We start from the raw sequence: 22,562 nt of genomic DNA on the forward strand, positions 1-22,562 counted from the left end.
CTGTCCTATGACTCGGCATTCAACATCTGGAGAGCCCTCCCTGCCAGTGTCACTGAAGCTTGGGTAAGGCGATTGCCTGCAGCAAACCAGGTGGAGCTGCTGGAGCTGCTTTGTTTGCACATTGTGGAGAAAGAGGTGCACAGATTCATGGAAGTGAGCACGTCAGATGGAATATTTTTCCAGATAGGTGGCCAGTTATGACAGTACCCACTATCACTTAAACCAGTGATTTTCAAGTGCTGTGCTGCAAGTTTTAAAACACGCACTACCTGAGTGACAACAATCGACACAGCAGCAGCTATCCAATGTGAATGAGTCAAAATTATACCTATTATTTGTGAGATTGGCAAAAAACATAATATATTTTTTTGGTGTGCTGAAAAATTTTAGTAATTAGTTTATGTGTGCCATGAGATGAACAAAGTTGAAAATCAATGACGTAAACCACTCTCCTTTCCACTTCACTATAATGTCTCATTTAACTAAAATGTCTCACTTTAAACACTACTCGAAGATTAGGGAAAACTTAAGATCTGCTTCTACAGTCCAAAGACAATAAAACAGCCAGGGAAATGTGTCAGATGTTTAACTGATTACATTTTTTTTATTTTAGGTTTCTTTTTTTCACCAGCAGAGGGCAACCTAACTTTCATTAAACTACTGTGGAGGGGGTGGAAGGAACAGAAAGAAAAAAGAATTTAAAACACAATACTGGGGCAGGCAAAAGTAGGTCTACAGTTGTGAGCTTGGAAAACATAGTTTATTCTTATATTATTTATTATTGTATTATTTACTTGCATTCTATTAAATAATGTATTCAATAATACATTATTATATACCCATAATAATAATACAGATAACACCATCATTTTGGTGACTGGCTGTGTTCAGTCAGCCAGAAACCATTTTCCTCCTTCCCATTTGCCGCCCTCCTCCTCCCGTCCTCATTTTTACATAACACATTCCAATCCTTTGATATTTCTCAAATAAAAGTCAAGGCAAGAGAAAGGCTGTGTTACTGCTAATGTCAGGGACTGACTCGTGTGTTGTGCAACACTGGTAACTCTCTTTTCATGAGAAGCACTGGCATTACAAGGGGAGAAGAGGCTGGTTCCTCCTTTCCCCTTCGCAGTTGCCCCACCCCCCACTGTGTCTATTAACTAGCCTGCTCCCATGGGCACAAATCTGAGCATTCCCTACTCTGAAGCAGGGTTTCTCAGAGTGTGTTCTGAAGACTGCCAACCTAGAACTAGAGGGTGGGGGAGAATGCCTGCTAACCCTGAGGATACTGGGCCCCACTCCAGACAACTGAATCAGAATTTCTGGTGTCAGGACCCAGGAATCTACATCTTAGCATGCATCCTCTGCGACTCTGAACAGAAGTGTGTGATCCACTGATCTAGGTAAGAAAAGCAAGAGACCTCACTCTAGCCCCATCTGAGGCACCTGAGTCTACCTTTAGACATAAAACTCTCTGATTCCCTCACAAAGTGGTAGTGGACAGCAAAGCACAAAGGAACAGCCAGAAAGGAGGAAATTCTCAGTCAGCACATGCTCAGACCAGCATCATCAATATCAGATCTATGTGCCAATACATATGAAAAAACACCTGGATGCTGTGGATTTGTAAGATCATGCTGAGTGAGGGTAGAAATGCATGCATCAAATGTTACTTAATAAATGTGAATGTCTTTTACAAAAAAAACAAAGCAAAATAGAAAATCAGAATAAGTCAGCCAACAGCTGGCTGCTTATCTAAAATATTTTTATATAGACTAGAGCTTTCCAAACTTACTTGAATCTGAGGATCCCTCGGGCAGCTTGCTAAAAGACACTGACACAGACTCCAGAGCATGTTTAATCAGCCTCCACTGCACACTGAAGTGGGACTTCTCAGCTGGGCAAAACAAAACAAGCAAAAACCCCACACAAAAGCTTGGATTCCTATTCAGTGTATGAGTGCAAACAATAATTGGAAAAATAATAGACTAATGCATCCATGTGTTGTGATTGTTCTTAACACCAAAGGCAGTGTCTAAATATTGGGAAGCAGCTGGCTCTTCCCTAAGAAGTTTATCTAATGGAGTGATACTCCCCCAGCTGTGACCCAGGGACGAGCAAATACATTGCTGTGGGACTGACCACAAATGCAGACTCTCGGGCCCCACCTCACACCTACTGAATCAGGATCTCTGGGAGTGGGGCTCTGAGTCACTTTGATGCATCTTAGAATTTTAGAAGCATTTAGTAAACTGTTTCCTAAACTTTTCTAATGGGAAATATACCTTTCTAGGTCCCTCAATGGATAATCCTGTTCTGAGAAGCTGAAATGGAAACCTGGAAATCCAACTTGTGCAAGTGCCCACTGGAGACTCTTAACATCGAGCAAGCTCAGGGGACTCCTCCCAGGCACCTCCCAGGTTTCTCCATGTGTCTGACGGAGGAAGTGTTTTGATAAGAGGTGCAAGTAAGAATCGCTGGTGGGCCTTTTAAAAAATACAGATTCACTGGCATGTTCCCACACTCTAATCAACCACTGTCTGGGATCAGCGGTACAGCAGTGCATAACGTGTCCTCTTCTCCTGCAGGAAGTGACTTACATGAAGAACGGGTAAGTTTTCAAGGGGTATGGCCCTGCACCTAGGGAGACTGGGTGCTGCTGCTGAGAGCCAGGTCCTCAGCAGGGAGCCAGCACCAGGCTCTGCGCAGAGGGCTGGAGCAGCACTTTCTGGTGCACCAGCAGCAGCGCTTGGACGAGAACACCTGGTGGCTGAGGTGATCGGAACCAAGGGAACTGCCTGCCAACTCCGATGGGAGTGGGACAGCGGCCATACTTAATTTATTTAGAAAAATAAAGAAATGTGACATTTATTTTACCAGCCACACATGGAAAATTTTTAAGTAAACCAAAGCACTAGGAGGGAAATAAAGTGCGAAAAATGCTTTTAAAACTTTTCTTACTTTACCTTCTGCTTCATCACCTACATCTGATATTCTATAAAGTCAGCCTTGTATAAAACCTTATAGTCTTTTCATTTCGCCATCAAGAATGTCACCATTTCTTTGTCTTGCTACTAAGGTATTCCATGATGTTGGTAAATTCCCTCTAAATCCACATCAGAAGACACTGGGTAATCAACCCTTTTATAGAGCTTTCTTTTTTTCCAGTAATATCAACCTCAAAGAGCTGAGTGTTTAAGATTTAATGCTTTAGTCTTCAATCAAAATCACATATGAGCTTAACAAAGTGCTTGATACAGGCTGGGAGATATTGCTGGCTCTCATTTTTTCGCCCTTCAATTACAAGTATCATCTTATAAAGCTGCTGGATGTGGTTGACTCCCAGGTGTGAAAAAACATGACACAGGAAATGCAAACACAGCTGTAACATGCATCTATTTTTTATTGCTTAAAGGCCACTAAAAGCCTGTAATCAGGATAGACCCTGCCAGATGGAGAAATCTACATTTTGCCTGCCTGGAATATAGAGAAAACTCTTGATTTATGAATGCTGGAAACATTTTTCAGATGACACAAACAAGTACATATGAATCTTTTGTTTCTGAGACCACATTTGCTGAAGGGCGGGGGGGGAATAAAGAAACCAGGTTACCGAGAGGGATGCAAGTACCTGTGCATTTTCTGATATTCGACCTTTATTCTCCAACCTGTTGTGGACAACTTTGTTACTTCTTGTTGAAAGGGACTTCACAAAATCTTAACCTTGGTACATGTGGGTGAGTATCAGCACCTAATCACACAGAGTGGTTCTAAAAAGTCCAGGGTTCCTTTCTGAGAAAATGGTATTGAAATGCTGCTTTCCATTCTTTTGCCTCCAGAGATGGCAACCTGCTTCACTCCCACCAAGAATCGCAGCCCTTCCTGCACCAAGTGGAAGGCCACCGTCACTTACATGTGTGTGATGGCTGGGTGACGCCCACTGGCCTGGGTAGCGTTGTTGGCCTGGTGACATCACTGGATCCTTCAGAAAGTAGCTTTTAAAAAAATTCTTGACAGCTCCTTTAAAATGTGGGTGCATAATAGGCCCTCAATCAATGGGCCTAGAAATTGCTGGTATGGCTGCCCCACCACGCAACCCAGAAAGTCTTTCTCTACCGTCCCCCAGAATTCCAAATGGAGGCTTTGGGTTTCCTTGTTCCTTAGCATTAGCTCCTTTCTATGTCACCATCCCCAACCCTAAGGGAAGAACGGCAGTTCTTAATCTGGAATGAGCCCTAAAAGTACCTGCATGGCTCCATCCTGAACACCAGAGGCTGTCTTGAAAATAGAGCTTTGGAATAAATCTGGTTTCTTAAGACACTGCTAAGTCTATGGAGAATAGGACTTGGCATAGTCCAGGATATATGCTGTATGCTACACAGCAGGGTCTCAAACTCATTTTCGCTGGGGGCCACTTCATCCTCGTGATTGCCTTCAAAGGGCCTAATGTAATTTTAACTCCTTAACAGTTAAAGAATAGTTAAATTTATAGAGTCCTAAAATTATTTCGGCCCTTTGAAGGCAACTGCGAGGCTGATGTGGCCCCCAGTGAAAATGAGTTTGACACCCCTGCTTTACAGAGTCTTAGAAAAATTTAAATTCTTAGTCACGCCATTGCCTTACTTATTCACAGCAAAGGGAAAGTCTTCTCCTTGAGACCTGTCAGATCTATTAGAAAATTAAAATGAGACACCTGTTTGAATGAACTTGTTTTCCATTTTAGGTCAGTGTAGTTTAGTTCTGTTTCTGCTTCCACTTCAGACAGGCCATTCTGTGATCGGTCTTAGAAAAATGACTGTTTGGGTGTAGGTTCAACTTTCCCAGTGGTGGTCCAGCATTCCCTGTTATTTTCCATAAAGTTCTGTAAAAATAAATCTATTATACTTCAATAAAAATAGGGAATTCAGACAATTCTGAAAATGGTACGTGTATTATTAATTGTGTCTAAGCCTCCTTTAACTAAATATTTAAATACTAAGTTCTTTCTGGAAACTGTGGTTATGGCACTTCTATTTCATTTGATGTTGACTCATAATGAGATTCCTCTATTTCGGGCAGGCTCTTGCTGGTCATTTCCCTGTGGAGTTACAGAGCTGTTGTCACACGGGTGCAGTCACATTGGAAGGTGTGACATTAAAGGAAATGGGACACTGTGTCAGTTCAAATGCCTCTTTCTGGGCTTGCACTTCTGTACAGATCTTTTCCCCACCATTGCAACATACTATCTGAATTACTGTAACTTTGTTTTACATCTAGAAATAGAAAGTCTTCCAACTTTGTTGTTCTTCAATAAGAGATATCCCTTTGCATTTCAACACACATTTTATAACATACTTGTTAATTTTCACACACTGAAAAACTTTCTGAGATTTTGGTTAAAAGGGCACTGAATCTATAAGTCAATTTGTGGAGAAATAACATGTTTAAAATTATGAGTTTTCTACTCCATAAACACAGAATATCACTTCCCTTATTAAAGTCTTCATTTTTCTCAAACATATTCATAATTTTCTATGTAGAAATCATATATGAGGGGAGACCTCCCCTAAAACACACCCAGAATTATCTTCTAGAGGTCATTTCCCTTTTTAAAATTGATCTGTGATACTCTAACTGATGTAGCTAAAAAGCTAACATTTTCATGTTAGAGTGGTTTACATATAAAATAGGTTTCCCCCATTAGGAGAGTGTTCTAGGCACCCATCTGTATCAGTGGACCAGCTGGTGGTGTTGTGAGAGGCTGCATTCAGCTCCAGTGAATTTTTTTTGAAGACTCTTTTAATGCATTCACCCATTTCATGATGGGTGATTTGTGACCACACCCACCCACACCATTCTGAGTGTTCAGCAGTTTTTGAACAAAAACAGCCTGACCCTCATGTCCCACCTTCCATATTCACTCAATCTCGTCCCAAGTGGCTTTCCTTTTGTTTTCCTGGATGACAAAAGTCCTCAGAGTGAAACATTTTCCCTGATGTGGAAGAGGTGAAACAAAAAACTGCAGAAGCACTAAAAGGCTTCAAAACTATTTCAGAACAAGCTCAAAAACTATTTTGAGCAGTGGAAAAAACATCTCAATAGGTGTATTGCATCACATGGAGAGTACTTTGAAGATGACTGAAATTTAAACATGTAAGAATGCACAATTTTTTACAAGTAAATTCCTGGTTTGGGGGGATCCCTTGCATAATTATTAAATTTAGATCTATGAGCTTGATTTTTGATGCCTTTGTAAATGATATATTTTTTACATTCCTTTTTTTCTGATTGTTACTGGCATACAGAATATTTTTTAGATATTGATCTTAAATCCAATAATCCTATTAAACTCACTTATTAATTCTAATAGCTCATCTGTGATTCTTCTGGATTTTCTCCATTCATAATAATGCCATTGGTAATTTCTTTTTAAAATTGATCTGTGATACTCTAACTGATGTAGCTAAAAAGCTAACATTTTCATGTTAGAGTGGTTTACATATAAAATTTAATAAATGAAGTTAAAACTACACATCTGGACTGTTGGCCTCAGCATGGAAGAATACAAGAGCACCCGATACATAAAGAACATCTTTATTTTCTCAGGAGCTTTGGAAATATATATTCTGTGTGCACTGCATTCTGTCCCCACCCATCCACATCCACTACCACCCTCAGCCCCTCATATATACCATGAGAAAAAAAATGCCAATTTGCATTTCCACGTGTATTTCTCTTTAAGCATGACCAAAAAAAAAAAGACTGGTTGAAATGATATATTTTGTTTGTCCCTCTGAACATTATATTTTTCTGACATCATCACTGATGATAACTCACTTAACTGATAAAAGACCTGTACTCACTTTCAAATCCTTTCTTCAAAATCTCCTCCTTCCTGGGCTTACCAAGAAGTCACAAGTGTCTGGGCTGGCTGGCTTGTTGATGATGGAACTCTCCCTGCTCACAGAGGGATAGACTTCAGGTTGGAACCAGGTCTGGTTTGCTTGCATCAGAAAGCACTGCCGAGTGAAACGAGCCTCAGTCCACCCACTGTCGGACCCAAGGAACTGACACAAAATAAAGGGCCGAGCCTTTGGGTTTGTCTTCAGCAATATTTATTGGAAACAGCAATGGTTCCCGTAGTAAGAGTTTATACATTAAGCAGTAAGATTTGCCTTTCACTCCACATGATCCACTACTGCAGGTGGCACATCCGAAGCAGCACATTAAACTTCTGACAGAATCTGTACAGCTAGATAAATAGAACTCTGCATAGAACTTAACAGGACTTGAACGAGTGATACAAAAGAAAACACTCATAAACTTACACACAGCACTGTACACACAAATGAAGATGAGATACAAAGGGCAGATAAAGGTAATGAGTGAATTGGCAAAGAGTTTTGCATATGCAGCCACATACTCTTAAACTGCTAAGCACAAAAATCATCTTTATTTGGTCCTCACTGAGGGCAGAATATGCACAAGTGATGTTCAAAGAACACAAGGTGGAAGTGGAAAGAAAAGGTATGCACTGTTTCTTGGTCTATGAACTGATGGAAAAATGGTTTCTAGTGTTTTTCTCCTTGTGTCTCTGTGCCATATAGATTCATGAAACACACAATTCATAAGTAAAACTGAAACAAAAGTATTTGTTCCCCCTTCCCTGAACCTTCAGAAATGCCCTAAATATACACATTGTTGTTGTTGTTGTTGTTTTTATAGCAGGAGATTTAAGCTTGGGAAGCATATCTCTTCCCAATCCCAAGTAATGGAGAATCTCCTCTTACCAGCCCCTCCCACAGCATGCGGATTGCCCACAGTCTTACTCAGAAACACAGCAGGAGTCCCCCTCCAGCTTTAATGGCAGGGAGGGAGGAAAGCTGGCTGTACCTCAGAAATAGGCATATGTCAGGGGAACAACACTGAATGTTTTCAGAAAAGGCTTTGAATCCACATTCAATACTTTTGTACTGATAGCATCAAAGAACTCTTTCAGACCAGAAGACAATTTGCTGGTGAGGGAGGCGTTCTTCAACAATTTTGTGACTCACATATTTGGGAGGGGCAATGTGAAAGCAAATACTTTCTCCTGTTTAAGTGGAGAACCTGAGACCTGGAGGTGGCCCCTGGGTGACAGATAATGTCTTCAGTAGGATGGTTTTTCTGGTATGTGGCTCATGGTCTTTGCTCTAAGAAGCCACCGCCTCCTGAGAACTGGATGAACAACAGTTCTCTGGCTGCTGGCTGGCCTCAGATGGTATTTAAAAAGCACATGCCACACCCACCAGGCTGAGAAGATACCATCCATCACCATGACTCTCACGGGATCACACAAGTCAACCAAAGTTACTCTGTGGGGCTTGATGACCTGGACCACTGCGGCCTGCATCTGGGATGTGTTGTAAGCAGCATTACCAAAGCAGTGGTTAAACGTAACTATCTGGGTCAAGAGGAGGTGCGCCAGCCAGCATAACATACTAATGGGGCAGGGCAACCAGGATCTCCACGTAGTTGATGGGGAAGAAGCCTGACTGACCGTGCAGCATCCCCTCATACCAGTTCTCGTCAATCTGGTTAGTGAGTGTGATGATATCACCCTCTTTAAAACCCAACTCCCCTTCATTTTCAGGTTCAAAGTCGTACAGAGCTCGGCAGCAGGGCTGGTCCATTGGGGCACCTGGGAGTCGGGGCCGGAGAGAAAAACACAGAAAGAAAGACAAGGGGAATTTAACTGACAACACTACTGCCCGCTGCACCCACCTGTTGTCTGTCCCCTTGGCTCCTCCCTCACTGCTCTTCCCACTGAGGCTTCCTCCTGCTCCCAAGTCCCCAGTGCCTACCGCACTGCACGGCACCTCCCGCTGCTGGCTTCAGGGGCTTTCTCAGATTTCTGGAGGTGGTGGCATTCCTGTTTCCGTTCCCAGTATGAAACATGGCCACATCTCTTCTGGAGATCATGCAACAGAATTTATCAAGGCTTTCCTTCCTGACAACGCCCAGTGACGGGAGACCCAGTGATTTAAGGAGTTTGAGTGATATTTAGATTCATAATACCGTGTGGCCAGAATTCTTTCCACATTAGCACTTTAAAATCTCTGCACGTGTGAACAGTACAGTTAATTACATGGATGATGTTTTGCAACCTCAGAATAACAGTGCAATGCTCACTTTTTAAAAGTAAAGACTCCAGCCTCTGCAAGACTACTAGAATGTTGTGAAAACACAACAATATAAAGCACTGGGTTCAGGTCTAAATCTGTGTGACCTCACACAAGGCACTTCACTCTCAGCTTCTTTTTCTTTCTTTTTTTTTGTATAAACACTCACTTCACAGTACTATTATTTCTATTAAATGAGATTATGTAAAATTATATAATTTACACTTTGTAAACTAATGTATATGTAAATATGAGGAGTGCATCAGAGCTATGGTATATAAAAAATGTACTATACTTTGAGTGAAATAATAAAGGATGGAATCAGATCTTATAAAGGACCTAGGCTAAATGACCAAATATGATTATTTTCACTTCAACCCACATATACTTCTGTAGGAGTGTGACTCGTAATAAAGGGTTAATGAAAAGGGACCAAGTGTATTGATACAGCACACATCTGCACATAAACTCAGACACCTGCATGCAGCTCCCACACTGCCTACACAGCTTTGAAGGGAAACAATGTAATATATTTTGTTACTTAAAGAAAGCAGAAAATTAACAAATCTTGGAAAGAGAAGTAAAATATGTGATTGGTTTCTGAGCAGGAAGCAGCAAGTTATATGTAACATAGAGGATCAGTGCTCGGGGCCAGCCACCTCCTAAGAGCCACAGAGCTCCAGCTGTCATCGCAGACCTCACTTTCCCCTGCAGACTCTCCTGGAAGCATCTCATAACAAATGTCTTACTGTAACACAGCAAGCACTGGAGAGCCAGGGAAAACAGGAGGAAGCTGCATATCTTTAAAATCCACATCCAGTATAAGGTAGTTTCCACTTCTTCAACTTAGCAAATGTTAAGGTTGAAAATATCTCAAGCACTATATTCTCCACATGCTCCTGTGACTCAAGAAATCCAACTCGGGGCATTCCTGGAGCTGCTGCCTGTGGGTGCACGGGGACACGCACCACCCAGGCATTCCCTCTCATGCACGCTGGACCGCAGCAGGGGAAAAACAGAAAAAGATGCCACCCTAGTACCAAACTCACATGTTAAGATGATTTCACGACCACAAAGGAAAGTCAAAATCAAATGTGATGATTAGGTTAAGAACTAACAATGGAGAGTAAAAAAAAGGGGGGGGGGCGTGTAAAAGTTTTATAGAGGAGAGAAGAGGGAAAAGAGGAAAAGGAATGACCAAGGAGAGAAGGAAGAGTCCTTCAAAAGAGTTTCTGCCTGACAAAACCATCCTGTAAGAAATATATGATGGTATATTTCTTACGCAGCCAGGTTAGATTGCTCCTAGAATTTCTGGAAAAGTGCCAAAGCATGTGCCCGAGGCCCCTGTAATGTGGTCCGCAGGGTGGGCTCCATCCCTTACCTGCAGGTTTGGGAGTGCTCGTGTGGGAGAGGCCTCCATTGGGCTGAGTGCTGTCTCCAGTTGCAAACTCCAGGCTCATCCGCGGTTTAGGCTGATATTCCCTTCTAGGCTGAGATGAAGCTTGTCTTATTCTGTGTTGAAAAAGAAAAGGGGGACAAGAGAGAGTATGTAGCAAATTTAGAAGCAAAAAGAAAAGCAGCCAAATCTAGGAAATGCTCACCCACCGATCTGCCTTTGTGAAGCAGGGGAAATCGGAAAGGGGCCACAACTTTCTCATGTGTGTTTGTCTCTGCTTTTGGTGACGTCCCTCTGTGCTCATGCCACCCTTGTCGTCATCCTCCCTCCCAGACCCTCCCTCAGAGCTCACTCTGCACTGTGCTAGGTGCCAAAATCACAAAGATGAATAAGGCACAGTTTCTGCACTCAAGTAACTTATGGTCTGTAGGGCAGACAGAACATAACTGATTACCACACATGGCAGTAAGTGCTGCTATAGAGACACGTGCAAAATGCCACGGGAACATGAGGGTGGGGTGAGGGTCTACGTGTCCATGGGGAAGTTGGAGAAGGTTTTAAGGGAGAAAGCAAAATATAAGCAGGAGTCATTTTTAGATGGACAGTTGTTTGCAGAAGAAAGTTATTTCATGCAGAGCTTGAGAAGGTTAGAAGGGAGGGAGGGAGGAACTGCGTGCTTTAAGAGCAGTACAGGAAGAGGGAACGAAATGAAGGAAAACAGGAGGAAGGGGCAAAGGTACAGCCAGTAAATGCATGCTGCACACCCTAGTGTTTCCCCCCAGTTTCGGTTATTCACTAAAGAAAGTGTAGAACAGATTTGCAAAGGTGGTGAGAGTTTAGGGTATGGTGAGAGCAGAAGAATAGTGACTTTGCACATAATTCAGAGGAAAAAAAGAAAGAACACCATTTTCAACAGATGTCCCAAAGACATGTATTTCTTTAGTGTGTCCACATGCAAGGTTTTAAACCTTTCTAGAAGCTTCAGACGGCTCCACACATTTCCACCAGGGTGCGCTGCAGGAACATACCCAGTCTAAGCCCTGGTCAGGGAAGAAGGTGAGGACAAGAAGAGGCGGCAGATGGAAACAGGGGGAACAGATGAGGGGGTTTCCCACAGTGCAGCACAACACCTGGAGGTGTCATTGTGTATTTACCTGTCTCAGCATCTATGCGTGTCTAATCTGGCCACGAGATGAGAATCAAGGCCGCTGAGGTGACCCTTTGATATACATACATTTAGCAAAATCACCCTGCTTAATCTGGCTAAATAAAATAACACATATTCTAGTTCAGGGCCACTGCACAGAAGGGTGTAGGCTGCCCTCCAGCTCCAGGGAGCCCTATTCGCAGAGAAAACCACCAGAGCCCTGCTGCGTGAGCATTGGAGGAGGTGGGGCAGGCAGGAGAAACAGCCCTCTCTGATGGACTTTGTCACCGTTCAGAGAAGCACAAGGTGTGAAAAGATACAAGCTCTTGAATAGGTTATGTTTGACCATGAACCCCATTTGGACCACTGTATGACCCACGGCTAGTTACTTCAGCTCCCTGAGCCTCTGTCTGCTCATCTGTTAGACGAGGCCAACAATCCTTAGCCTACAGGGCTGTGATACGATTCACGACGATGTGCCTTCAGTACCCAGACAGAAGAGCTCCTCATTAAGTTGTATCCATTATCACTGGTGGATACTTGTGTCCCATCAGTAGCAGCCAAAATATAATTATATTTTAAACTATCTCACCTATGATATTTTATATAGTTCAATATATAATATATTGACCTCCCATAAGCATGAAATTGGATTCAATGCAGCAAGGTAAAACAAACTATAAGATAAAATAAAATCAAAACAAAGGATCCACATGGCGCCTGTATAGGATCACCAGGAATTTTGGCAGAAGTTTTTCTTCAAATGTATTCTTGCGATTACTTCCATTTCTTTACACAAGAAATGGAAGTAACAGTTCCATTTTATAGCAAGAAAGTGGAAGTGTAATATGCAGGGAACTGTAAATACCTTTCTTCCAGCCTGACAGTGACCTGCTGCAGGATCTGGACGGCCTGCTTGTGGTACTCCAGCTGGGCTTGCACAAGCGCAGAGAGCTGGCTCACCTGTTCAATCTGCAGAGGGAGGGGGAGTCATGCCTTAGTTATGGTCCGGAAGCAGCTACTACTGCACTGCACGTACAACAGAGTGGCCCCTGACACGCAGCCCTGTGCTTGGTGATGTCCGTGACCATGCGGTGAGCCAGGCTACGAAAAACAGTTTTACAGGTTCCAAAATGATTAAGGGTAAGAAAGCCTCCTTATGCTTAGGAACTCTAGTACTATAAAGAGAAGCAACATTATTCACAATCTTCCTGAAGATCATATAACTCTCATCAAATTGTCTCATGCTTAGATACAACCTTATGAGGAAGGTTTGGCTTATTTTATTGATATCCTATAAGAAAAAAAATGTATTGACCAAAGGATCCATTGCTCTTTATACTTTTCATGTTAAGTCAATACTAGTGCTGCAACAAAAATGTGATGACTGACATCTCACACGGGGTACTATGGGAGACAGGATGGTATGATGGAAAGTCTTTTGTCCTCTCTGAGCCTCATTGGTAATGTAAGGGGGTTGGGCCAAGTGACATCTGGTTTCACTCCAGCTGTAATATTCTAAGCATACTTGGTAACTCTTCATTTTGCACCTCGTGTTGGGATCCAGCTGAACAGTGGCAATGCTGCCCCATGAGTGTGGGGGTGGGATACAGCCTTGGGTTCAGGGGAGGAGCACCGTGACTCAGGTCACCCCCTTCCCCAGGCCTACAACACTCTACTTCAGTAGGCAGGGGGACACAAGCTGTTTTACAGAAACACAAACCTAGGCTGTCTCTGGGGGATGGGGAAGCCTGGGCACGATCAACACGTCTCCCCTGTCACCAGCCAGGGCAAAGCAGTTCAGTGGTAAGTACATAAAGGCCCTGTAAACATTTTGGCAAAAGTTAGTCAACAAGTGATCGGGCCAGAGGTAGGGGTGAGCAAGGACAGGAAAGCTGGCTAACAGGTTTCATGACATGAGTGGTTAGAATGTAACTTCTAAAGCCATGAATAATAATGTAGTTCTCTGGAAATGTGAAAGCAGCATTTAAGCAGCTCTCATCTATGCCCCCAATGTGGTACCTATGCTACGATCATCAATCCCAATTAAAATTACCTTTTGAAAGAAAATGTCAGCTTTACTTCAAAATACAGAACATCTTAACCTATGTTCAACACTCTTTTGAATGTATTTTAGCTGATATTCTCATACAATCTGAGATCAATGTGCTCCGTACTTCAAGAACATTTTTTGAGTAATTGGACTGATACATGGGTCATCAGAAACATTCTTTATCTCCTCACTATTGGTAAGATCTTTAGTAGACAAAACTGTAGTTAAATCAAACTATAGGAATACAACAAAAAACTCTACCTCTTGCAATCTACTTTATAATTTCGAATTATTTAAAGAAATAACCATCTACTGAAGTTCTCCCCACACGGTGTGATCAGATATTATTTATGTTTTTAAGGACACCACCCTTTAGCACATTCATCTTGAGCCTCGATGGCAAGATCACACCAAAAACCACAGGAGAGCCACTCACATCCATCTCCAACAGATTGAACATGCTCGACTCCGCAATTTCTTTAGACTCGTCAAATTTCTCCAGAGCTTGACGGAGCTCTTCATCGGGAATCTTGCCTTGTCGTTTCTTCTTATAATCAAAGTCCAGGCGTCGGCCTTCTAACTTCTTTAGATGATGCTAAAAAAGTCAAAGGCAGGAATATGTTTTGAAAGGACTCATGGGAAAGGCCAGTTTAGAGCTCACTTCCCCACCATGCCTGTTGACTTCCAAAGGGAGACAGGCTAATTTCTAAAATATCACATCACCGGTTCTAAAATAGCACACATCAGTGGGACAAATAGTTCCAAAGGCTAAATGTGGAGAAACACCTTTAAAAATAATTAAGAGCAGGAAAGAAATTGTGAGAAATACCAGTGCTTGCTTGCTATCTATCTATCTATCTATCTATCAGTGGATTTATTTTGCCCTTGCTGGGACAAAGCCAAGCTGGACCATGCCTTTTCCTTCCATGAGAGGAGGTGGGAGGCGAGTGCCTGCTCTACATGTGGAAAGTGCAGGGTCCACAAATCCCCATCTTCAGAAGAAACAGTATCTCATTGAGAAGGCAGGAAAAAAACCACTTGCCTTGAAATGAAGTAAGAAAGAATAGAATTCCTGATTTCGAATCATAGATCCTTAGCAGTAGAAAGGACTTATCCATGAGGTAATCTAATCTGTTAGAATCACCTTACTGATTATTAATTGCTTATTTAAAATTTGGATTCTTGATCATCTGAGTTAGAATATCCAGGGCTGGGACCTAGAAATCTAAATCTTAACACTTATCCTAGTTGACTGAAGCAGCCTCCAGGGAACCATTGATTAGTTTAAGTCTCCCATTTGACACTAGGTCACAAAACCTGACTGGGAAGGGCCCTTAGATGAGACCTAATGCCCCACAGTGCACTTCAACCCCTCCTTACACCACCTCCACCACATGTCTGTCCAGCCTCTGCCCAGCACCTTTAGTGACCAAGTGAAAAAGTAGTTTCCCAAAGCAACAAAGTACATTTTTCCTAAAAGCTGTGCTGTCCCATTACTAATAGGGAAGAGAAAGTCCTGGAACTCCCTTGATCTTGGGTGTGTCTAGAAAGACAGTGAAGCAGATTAAAACAGAGCTGAGAACCGTGAAGAAATGGGAAGAAAAGAGACCAACATCCTAGATCTCCCCTCCCACTGCACACCCTGCCTCCAGTCCCGCTGGGATCTTTGAATCACCATGCTCTGATACATGCTGAATGTTTGTTCCTTGGGTAGGAAAATTATTTTAACACATTTGAACTTGTAGTCAGTCACAGGGCAGTGCACTGGAGTCAGAATTTACATTTTAGGTTTAGAGTGAGTCTGCCCCTTACTAACTGTGCAGCCTGGAACAAGTGGTAGGGCTGAAGGAGATTCAAGCTAGAATAAAACAATATTGGAGACTTCAAGTAATGGAAGTCCACTTCACAATAAAGAATATTAAATTTCAGACAGCTTCAACAAATATTTGTTGAAGGAATGAATGAACAAACATTACACACCTAGTCAGAGGTAAAGCCCGTTGAACTTTGTCTGGAATAGCTCAACTGTTCTACGTGTTTTAGGAAGAGTTGCATATTCTTTCTCAATCCTAACAACTGTTATGAAAATATAAAAATATATCTTTATAGAGTGATAGAATAACTATGTATTTAAGCTAACAACTAGTGCAACTAGCATTTTAGAGGCTGAATTCAGCCCAGTAAACCACAGAATAACAAAATCGTGTATTATCAAGGAAAAATATCCTTTTGAAAATAAAAACCTTAAGAAATCTTGAAAACTGATTGTGGAAAAGTCAAATGTAATCTTCATGAGTGACACAATCACACTAGCGGAGCAAAAGTGCTGCATTTCTGGCTTCTTTCCACATATTTTGCTGGACGGTTTTGCAGCTCATGTGGCGAATGATGACAACATGCCACAGTAAGCTTAAAAGATATTTTCTAAAGGAAATGGTGCCTGCACTTCCACAATTAGAACTGCCCACTCCCCCAAGGACTGGCTGCAGGTACCTGAATTTCCCGCAGGTCTTTGTCATGAAGGTTCTGAAGGGGGTCAATGAAGTTCTGCTTTACTTCCATGTCCAAAGAGTCTTTCACCTCTGACAGCTCCCGCATGGCCTCGCCCACCTCGCCCAGCGCGGGGCCTGCAAGGGGAGAGGGAAGCCCTTGGGTGGTTAAGAACAGGGGTAGAATGCATTTGCATTGATAGGGCCTGTCACAGAAGAAAACCCGTGGACTACTGCCTGTCTCCTGAAGACAACCCAGATGACGGAATGCTAACAGCTTCCACAGACCAGCATGCTTTCTGCTAAAACAGTCCATACTGGCAACAGACTCAATGCCCCCAAGGGAGTGGTATCTCTCATAATATTCTGCTAGTCCTTTAATAAGCAATTTGGAGAACTCTCTGCCCTCTCTTGTAATTACCAGCTTTCCTGCTTAAGGACACTACATTTATCAGGAGCAACTATCAGGAACAAAGAGCAGGGTACATCCAAAAAGGACCTTCATTTGCTAAGACCTCGCATCATAAGGGAATGAAAATGGAAGGTGTTAAGCTGAGGGTCAGAGGATAAAGGGGTGAAGAAATAACCCATGTGTCACCTGAGCTGGTAGAATCTGGTACCACAAACAAAAGAGCAGAGATCTAAGGGAAAGCTCATGGGGTGCTGTGTTAACTCATGCTCATTGTGACTATTTGCTCCGCCTCCATATCCAGCACCAGGCACACACAAAAGCAAGTGTCCAAGTACCTGGATATGTCGAACGGCCACTGTACATACTGGGATCTCTTCAGGGAAACAGAAAACAAATAAAACTCCTACAACAAATCACACTAATACTGGTGAAACAACTGTAAGACAAATGTGTGTCCCACGTGTACAGACCTGAAACTGAGAATCAAAATATAAAATGGTTTGAATGATTTACTACAGTTTCTTACTGACACTAAAGTCCCCATGGTCAAATGAAAGAATTAACACATGAGAAAGCACTCATTACCAAAGTTGCAATCATCTCCGAGCTCTCTTCCAAACTTGAGCATGGCCTCTGCGAGCAGCGCTTCCGCCTGAGGATAGCCGGGGCCTTTCTCCTGGCCGCGGATTTTTGACATGGTGTTGATCATGCTGAGTTTAGCTCTAGAAGCTGAAGGCAAAAAAATTACAGGTTTTCAAAGTAGGCGATGTAATAAAGCAGAAGCAGGGCTGGATAAAGAATCAGGCTTTAACCAGTGTATAAACCAGCTCAGTGTATAAACCAGCTCAGCTACAGAAAACACACGTTCACCTTCCTGGCTTCAGTGTCTTCATCTGTAATGTGAGGAGATTGGTCCACAGGTAGATATAGACATAGATGGACACAGACACAGACACAAACACAGACACACAGACACAGACATAGACACAGATACAAAGACACAGAAACACAGACATAGACACAGACACACAGACACAGGCACATAGACACAGACACACAGACACAGACACACACACAGACACAGGCACACACAGACACACAGATACAGACATAGACACAGGCACACAGACACACACAGAGACACAGACACAGACACATAGACACAGACATAGACACACAGAGACACAGACATACACACATAGACACAAACACACACAGACACACAGACATAAGACACAGACATACATTTTGTAATCACTAAACTCTCCCTTTCTCTCAAAATCTTAAGAGGAACTGAGAAAAGGTGAAGCTCTTCTGGGTAAGCATCCTCTCCTCACATGCTCTTCCCATCCTCTCGGGTCCTTTCCCAGCCTTTCTTCACTGAGGTGGTCCTGGCAGTGCCCCTGTAGAGCTGGGGGGGCCCCATGGACAGCATGCTGAAAACTACTAGATTGTGTGATTTTTAAGTATTAGAATTCTAATTTTGTATGTCAAGCCTCAGAGTCCATGGACTAAAGCAGAATATTAATGAATTCTCGCAGTGTGGGCCTTATGCCATGTTTCGCTTACACCATGTATAAAACAGAACTATTTTCAAAATCACTTCTCAACTAAAATTCTGACAGTAAACAAAGAACAGAAATATTGTATTCATTAAAAATAATCACTTCTCTAGCACATAACTGCATCAGAAAATTAGTTCTGTGCCACGAAGACAGCATTTCAATTTTGTTTCTGCTTTTATTTTTATAAAAAGAAGATGCCTAGAAAGCAATTACAGTTTTAGTGGAAGAAACTGGTTTACTAACATACTGGTAAAGCCAAGGACTTGACTTGGTGCTAGGTTACTAGGTTTCTCAAGTTAATTATTAGCAATGACACGGTACATTAACCAGGACTGTGCCCAGGATCCCATCAGCATGGAAACCCCGAGACAAATCACAGCTAAAAGCAATTCCAGCATCCAGTGGCTGACACTGAATCTTGAATGTCTGTTTCAAATAGGATTTCATTTCAACTTTAGGCTTCAAATGTTGAGATTTGGTGATAAGGAGAGTTATTATGAGAAGACCCTCTCCCAACCTTGCACCAGGCCTATGACAATGAACAAAATAGCTACAGTCCTGGCCTTTGCAAAGCTTATAGTGAACTGAGGGTAGCATCTATTTCAAAAGCAAGCAGAGTGAACTGTGTGTACTGAGTGCCATTCAGGGGATTACAGTGAGTCACAGAAGTAGAGCATCACCCTCGTCCATGGAGGTGTGCACTGCGAAGAAAAATTCTGGAGGGAAGTATCTTTAAGCTTAGAATCACATAGTGACCAGCAGTTAGTCAGGTTAAACGCATTAGGCAAAGCCTGGCGTTAACTGGCAAAAATACAAAATTCACGTTGCCTCTACTGTTTCTCATTGAAAATGCATCATACATGTTAATCCTCAAACACTGAAAATGCCACATGAAGTTGAAAATGATCACATGTTTTTAAGAGGATGATATCATCAGAGTGTATTTCCAAAGCCTTTTCTACAATAAGCCACATCTGAGATCCAGGAAAGACACCGTCCCTGCCCTTAAGGCGCCCTCAGGAGAGTGAACAGTGGCAGCAGCCCTTGAACGCAGTGATGGCACACGGTGCTGGTGCCAGTGCCGGGGGACACGGAGAGGGACTAACAGCAGCACAAATAAAAGTGAAAGAGACAAACAGCAGACAATAAGAAGAAGCAAATAAAAAGAAGGAAAGGAGATAAGTGGAGATGAAAGAAAGTAATGAACCACACGTGATGGTTAATCCCTTCAAATCTTGTGTTGACCATTTCCCACTCTGCACCACAGACTGATTCCTGTTACCAAGGCTGGTTGTTGGCCTGTACTTGTATCTTGCTTCTGTTCAGAGCTGTCTTCTGGTAAGTAATTATCAGAAGTAATTATACTGGTTTTAACATACTATGGCTGATTTTCAAATTCATCAATTACAGAGAGCCTTATTCTTCTACCAATTACTTAAGAACACCTTGAATATATTCTACAGTGTGATAAGAAGAGGGAGGAAACCATATTATATTAGTTTATTTCTGCAAATCATCTAAAATACCTAATATACACACTTAAAGAGACTGCTTTTAAATTCATTCACAAAGACATTAATATCTATTAAGAATCCTGGATTAGTAAAACTTCTGTGTTCCTGAAACGAACAAACAAACAAAAAAAACAAGAGACCTCAGTATTCACAATTTTTAAGTTGTTAGTATAATCATTTTTTATGGTTGTTCAAGTACAATTGTCTCCATTTTCACCCCACCACCCCCACCCCCATCCTATACCAGAACCCACCCCCTTTGGCTTTGCCCATGTGTTCCTTACATGTTCATGCATGTTCCTTAATGGCCCCCCCAATTTGCTCCGCTCCAGTCACTGTCAGTTTGTTCTTTATTTCAATGTCTCTTTTTATTTTGCTTGCTTGTTTGTTTTGTTGATTAGGTTCCACTTACAGGTGACATCATAACAAACAAATCAGCATAATCATTTTAAAATGATGTTAAAAGCAATACTTTAAGGAAGCACAGAGCCTGAAAATACAAATTTAACATACTAGAGCTCCTATAATATGGATATCTTCACTAAGCTGGTTGTGCCTCCCAGGATCCTCCTCTTCTCTTCCAAAGGGGCCTGGCTTCTTTCCTTTTCTCTCCCTCCCACCCCCCACAGCTTCACTCTTTCTTACAAATTGTTACAAGCTCTCTGACTATGCCCCCACCTCTACTTTCTCACAGTCTAATTTGAGCCTCCCCCCATCTCAGGTTTGCTGCAGAAAAGCTTCCTGACAGCAGTCTCTCCCCTGGCCCCTGAGGGCAGGGTGCTGGTTTGTTGCCCTGCCTATCTTCCAGAGACAGTACCATAAAGCTCTGCACACAGACGTTTAACAACATCCGCTGAAGAAAAATAAAAAATGAATGAGTGGGTATCTTGGGAACTAGTATACCATCATTGATAGGGGGCTTCAGAGTTGGAAAATTTTAGTTGAAGGTAAAGTTAGAAGCTATAGTTAGTGGTTTATACCTTAAAGCTTTTTGTTTCAGAAACTGGACAGATAAGGCCCATCCTGGCTCCTAGGAAAACAGCTGACCTCCTGGGCACTGCTAAAGATTATAGCCTGGGGACAAGTGGAGGCATCCGGGCCATTGTGTTTCAGGGAGACACAGATGACCACCCATCCCTGGGAACAGCTAACTGCCCCGGACAAGAATGCTGCAGTCTTTTTCACCTAATTCTCCCTGAATTTCAAAACCCATGACCGTACCTTGTTTATTCCCTGCTATAAAAATGTTGGCTTGGAAAGAAGAGGGTTCTTTTGGGTGCGAACCCGCTGTCTTCTCAGATCGCTGGCCATCTGAATAAAGTGCCCATACAGATTCAATCGCTGCCATTGCTTATTGGGTTTGGTAGTGACAGGCAGCCCGAATGCCGGTGTCTTTTCTGGTTTCATCAAGGTAGTGGTTTGCATAAGAGACTCTCTTCGAATCCTTCAGCTCACATGGCTGAGAGCTTTTTGAAGTTGACAGAGAACTAGAAAATTTGTTTCTTTTGTTGAATAAAAGATGTGCCCATCAAACTGAATTTTTTAAGAGTAGAGAAGACACCCAACACTGCAGAGGGTGATATTCTATACCAAAAACAGGGCATTGGGGCCGATCTACATATGAATAGCAAGACTTGTGAGTCCACTTCCTCCACTTATGCCCCAGAGACCTGGCTGCCAGGTTTGCACCCCCTGGGCAGCGGACTGCAGGACTGTTCCCAATCCAAGAGGAGAGAACGACGACGGAGGACACAGTGGCAAGTACCCAAGGTAACAACTCCAGGACCATCACCTAGAATGAAGCCGTTACAGTTAGTCAGTTCCATCACCCACCGCCTCCCCCACACACAGCTTTGCTGGCTACACCTCAGTGGGAAATGACAGCCCGGCTGCCAGACTTCGAAGAAAGCTCCTAACCTGAGAGAGCCAAAACAAAGAAGGAAATTGTAGGAAACAATTCAGGGAGGGTGAAATAACTAGCATTAACATTGTCAGGTGTCTAACATACTTTTATCCATAAAACAAAAAAAGAGACAGTGAAGAACACTGAAAAATTAAAATATAATTTAAATTTAAATGTGAATGTAAGTAAAATATATAATTTAATAATCAATGGAAGCATAGATGATAAAGTTGAAGCAAATCCCAAAAGGAAAATTAAGAAAAAAGAAACATAAAAAAGTCAGAAAGCAAGCATAACGTCAGCATTGGCCCGGGTCTAGAGGTTGAATGATGGAAGTTCCAAAAAAGGAAAGAAAAAACAGAAATAGAAGTTCTTTTTAAAAGTTCAAGAAAATTTCCCAGAACTAATGAATGTGCATTACCAGATTAAGGATATATAGAATGTCTAGCACTACGGATAAAAGGGTCTATACTAAGAACCGACTGGGGACAAAGAGAAACTCCTGAAAACTTCCAGAGTGGAAAAAAATAGGTTACACATAAAATATCAAGAACTAGAAGGTCATTGAATATAAGAAAGCCATGAACATGAGAAATTTTCTCAGAAAACAATGGAGCAATGTTTCTTAGATAAAGCCATCTGTAATTCTACATTCAGACTATATGAAGTATAAAAGTAGAGTAATGATATTTTCAAATACACAGACATGTCTTAATTTATTTTTCTTCTCAAGCTAATGGAAGAGACATTCTACCAAAACAAGGGTGTAAATCAAGAAGAGAGACAGACACAGAATCTAGTAAAAGGGACCCAGTGCAAGGAAAGAGGTGAACGTAATGAAAAGGGACATCTCAAGACTGTCAGTGCATCAGGCACTGAGGCCCACAGTAGTGGACAAATGCCACACACAACCAGGTGTGTGTGGCTCGCAGGGCCATGAGCT

The 22,562-nt window shown here is 42.2% G+C and overlaps 1 protein-coding gene across 2 annotated transcripts in view; it reads right to left on the bottom strand.

Moving 5' to 3' along the window:
• Positions 1-7,077: 7,077 nt before the first annotated feature.
• The window catches only part of SH3GL2 (SH3 domain containing GRB2 like 2, endophilin A1), a 195,035-nt gene continuing 179,550 nt past the window's right edge, over positions 7,078-22,562 (bottom strand). For both annotated transcript variants that reach the window (XM_045841029.1, XM_045841028.1), the window contains 6 exons: positions 17,223-17,366; positions 16,230-16,363; positions 14,173-14,331; positions 12,552-12,655; positions 10,522-10,652; positions 7,078-8,659 (listed from right to left, as the gene is read on the bottom strand). In XM_045841029.1, coding sequence (XP_045696985.1) covers positions 8,460-8,659; positions 10,522-10,652; positions 12,552-12,655; positions 14,173-14,331; positions 16,230-16,363; positions 17,223-17,366 — 872 coding nt within the window. In that variant the 3' untranslated portion in view covers positions 7,078-8,459. The remainder of the gene's footprint in view (positions 8,660-10,521; positions 10,653-12,551; positions 12,656-14,172; positions 14,332-16,229; positions 16,364-17,222; positions 17,367-22,562) is intronic.

The sequence above is a fragment of the Phyllostomus hastatus genome, unplaced genomic scaffold (genome assembly GCF_019186645.2).
Source record: "Phyllostomus hastatus isolate PE091 unplaced genomic scaffold, TTU_PhHast_1.1 phas_contig_34, whole genome shotgun sequence".
NCBI classification, from domain to species: domain Eukaryota; kingdom Metazoa; phylum Chordata; class Mammalia; order Chiroptera; family Phyllostomidae; genus Phyllostomus; species Phyllostomus hastatus.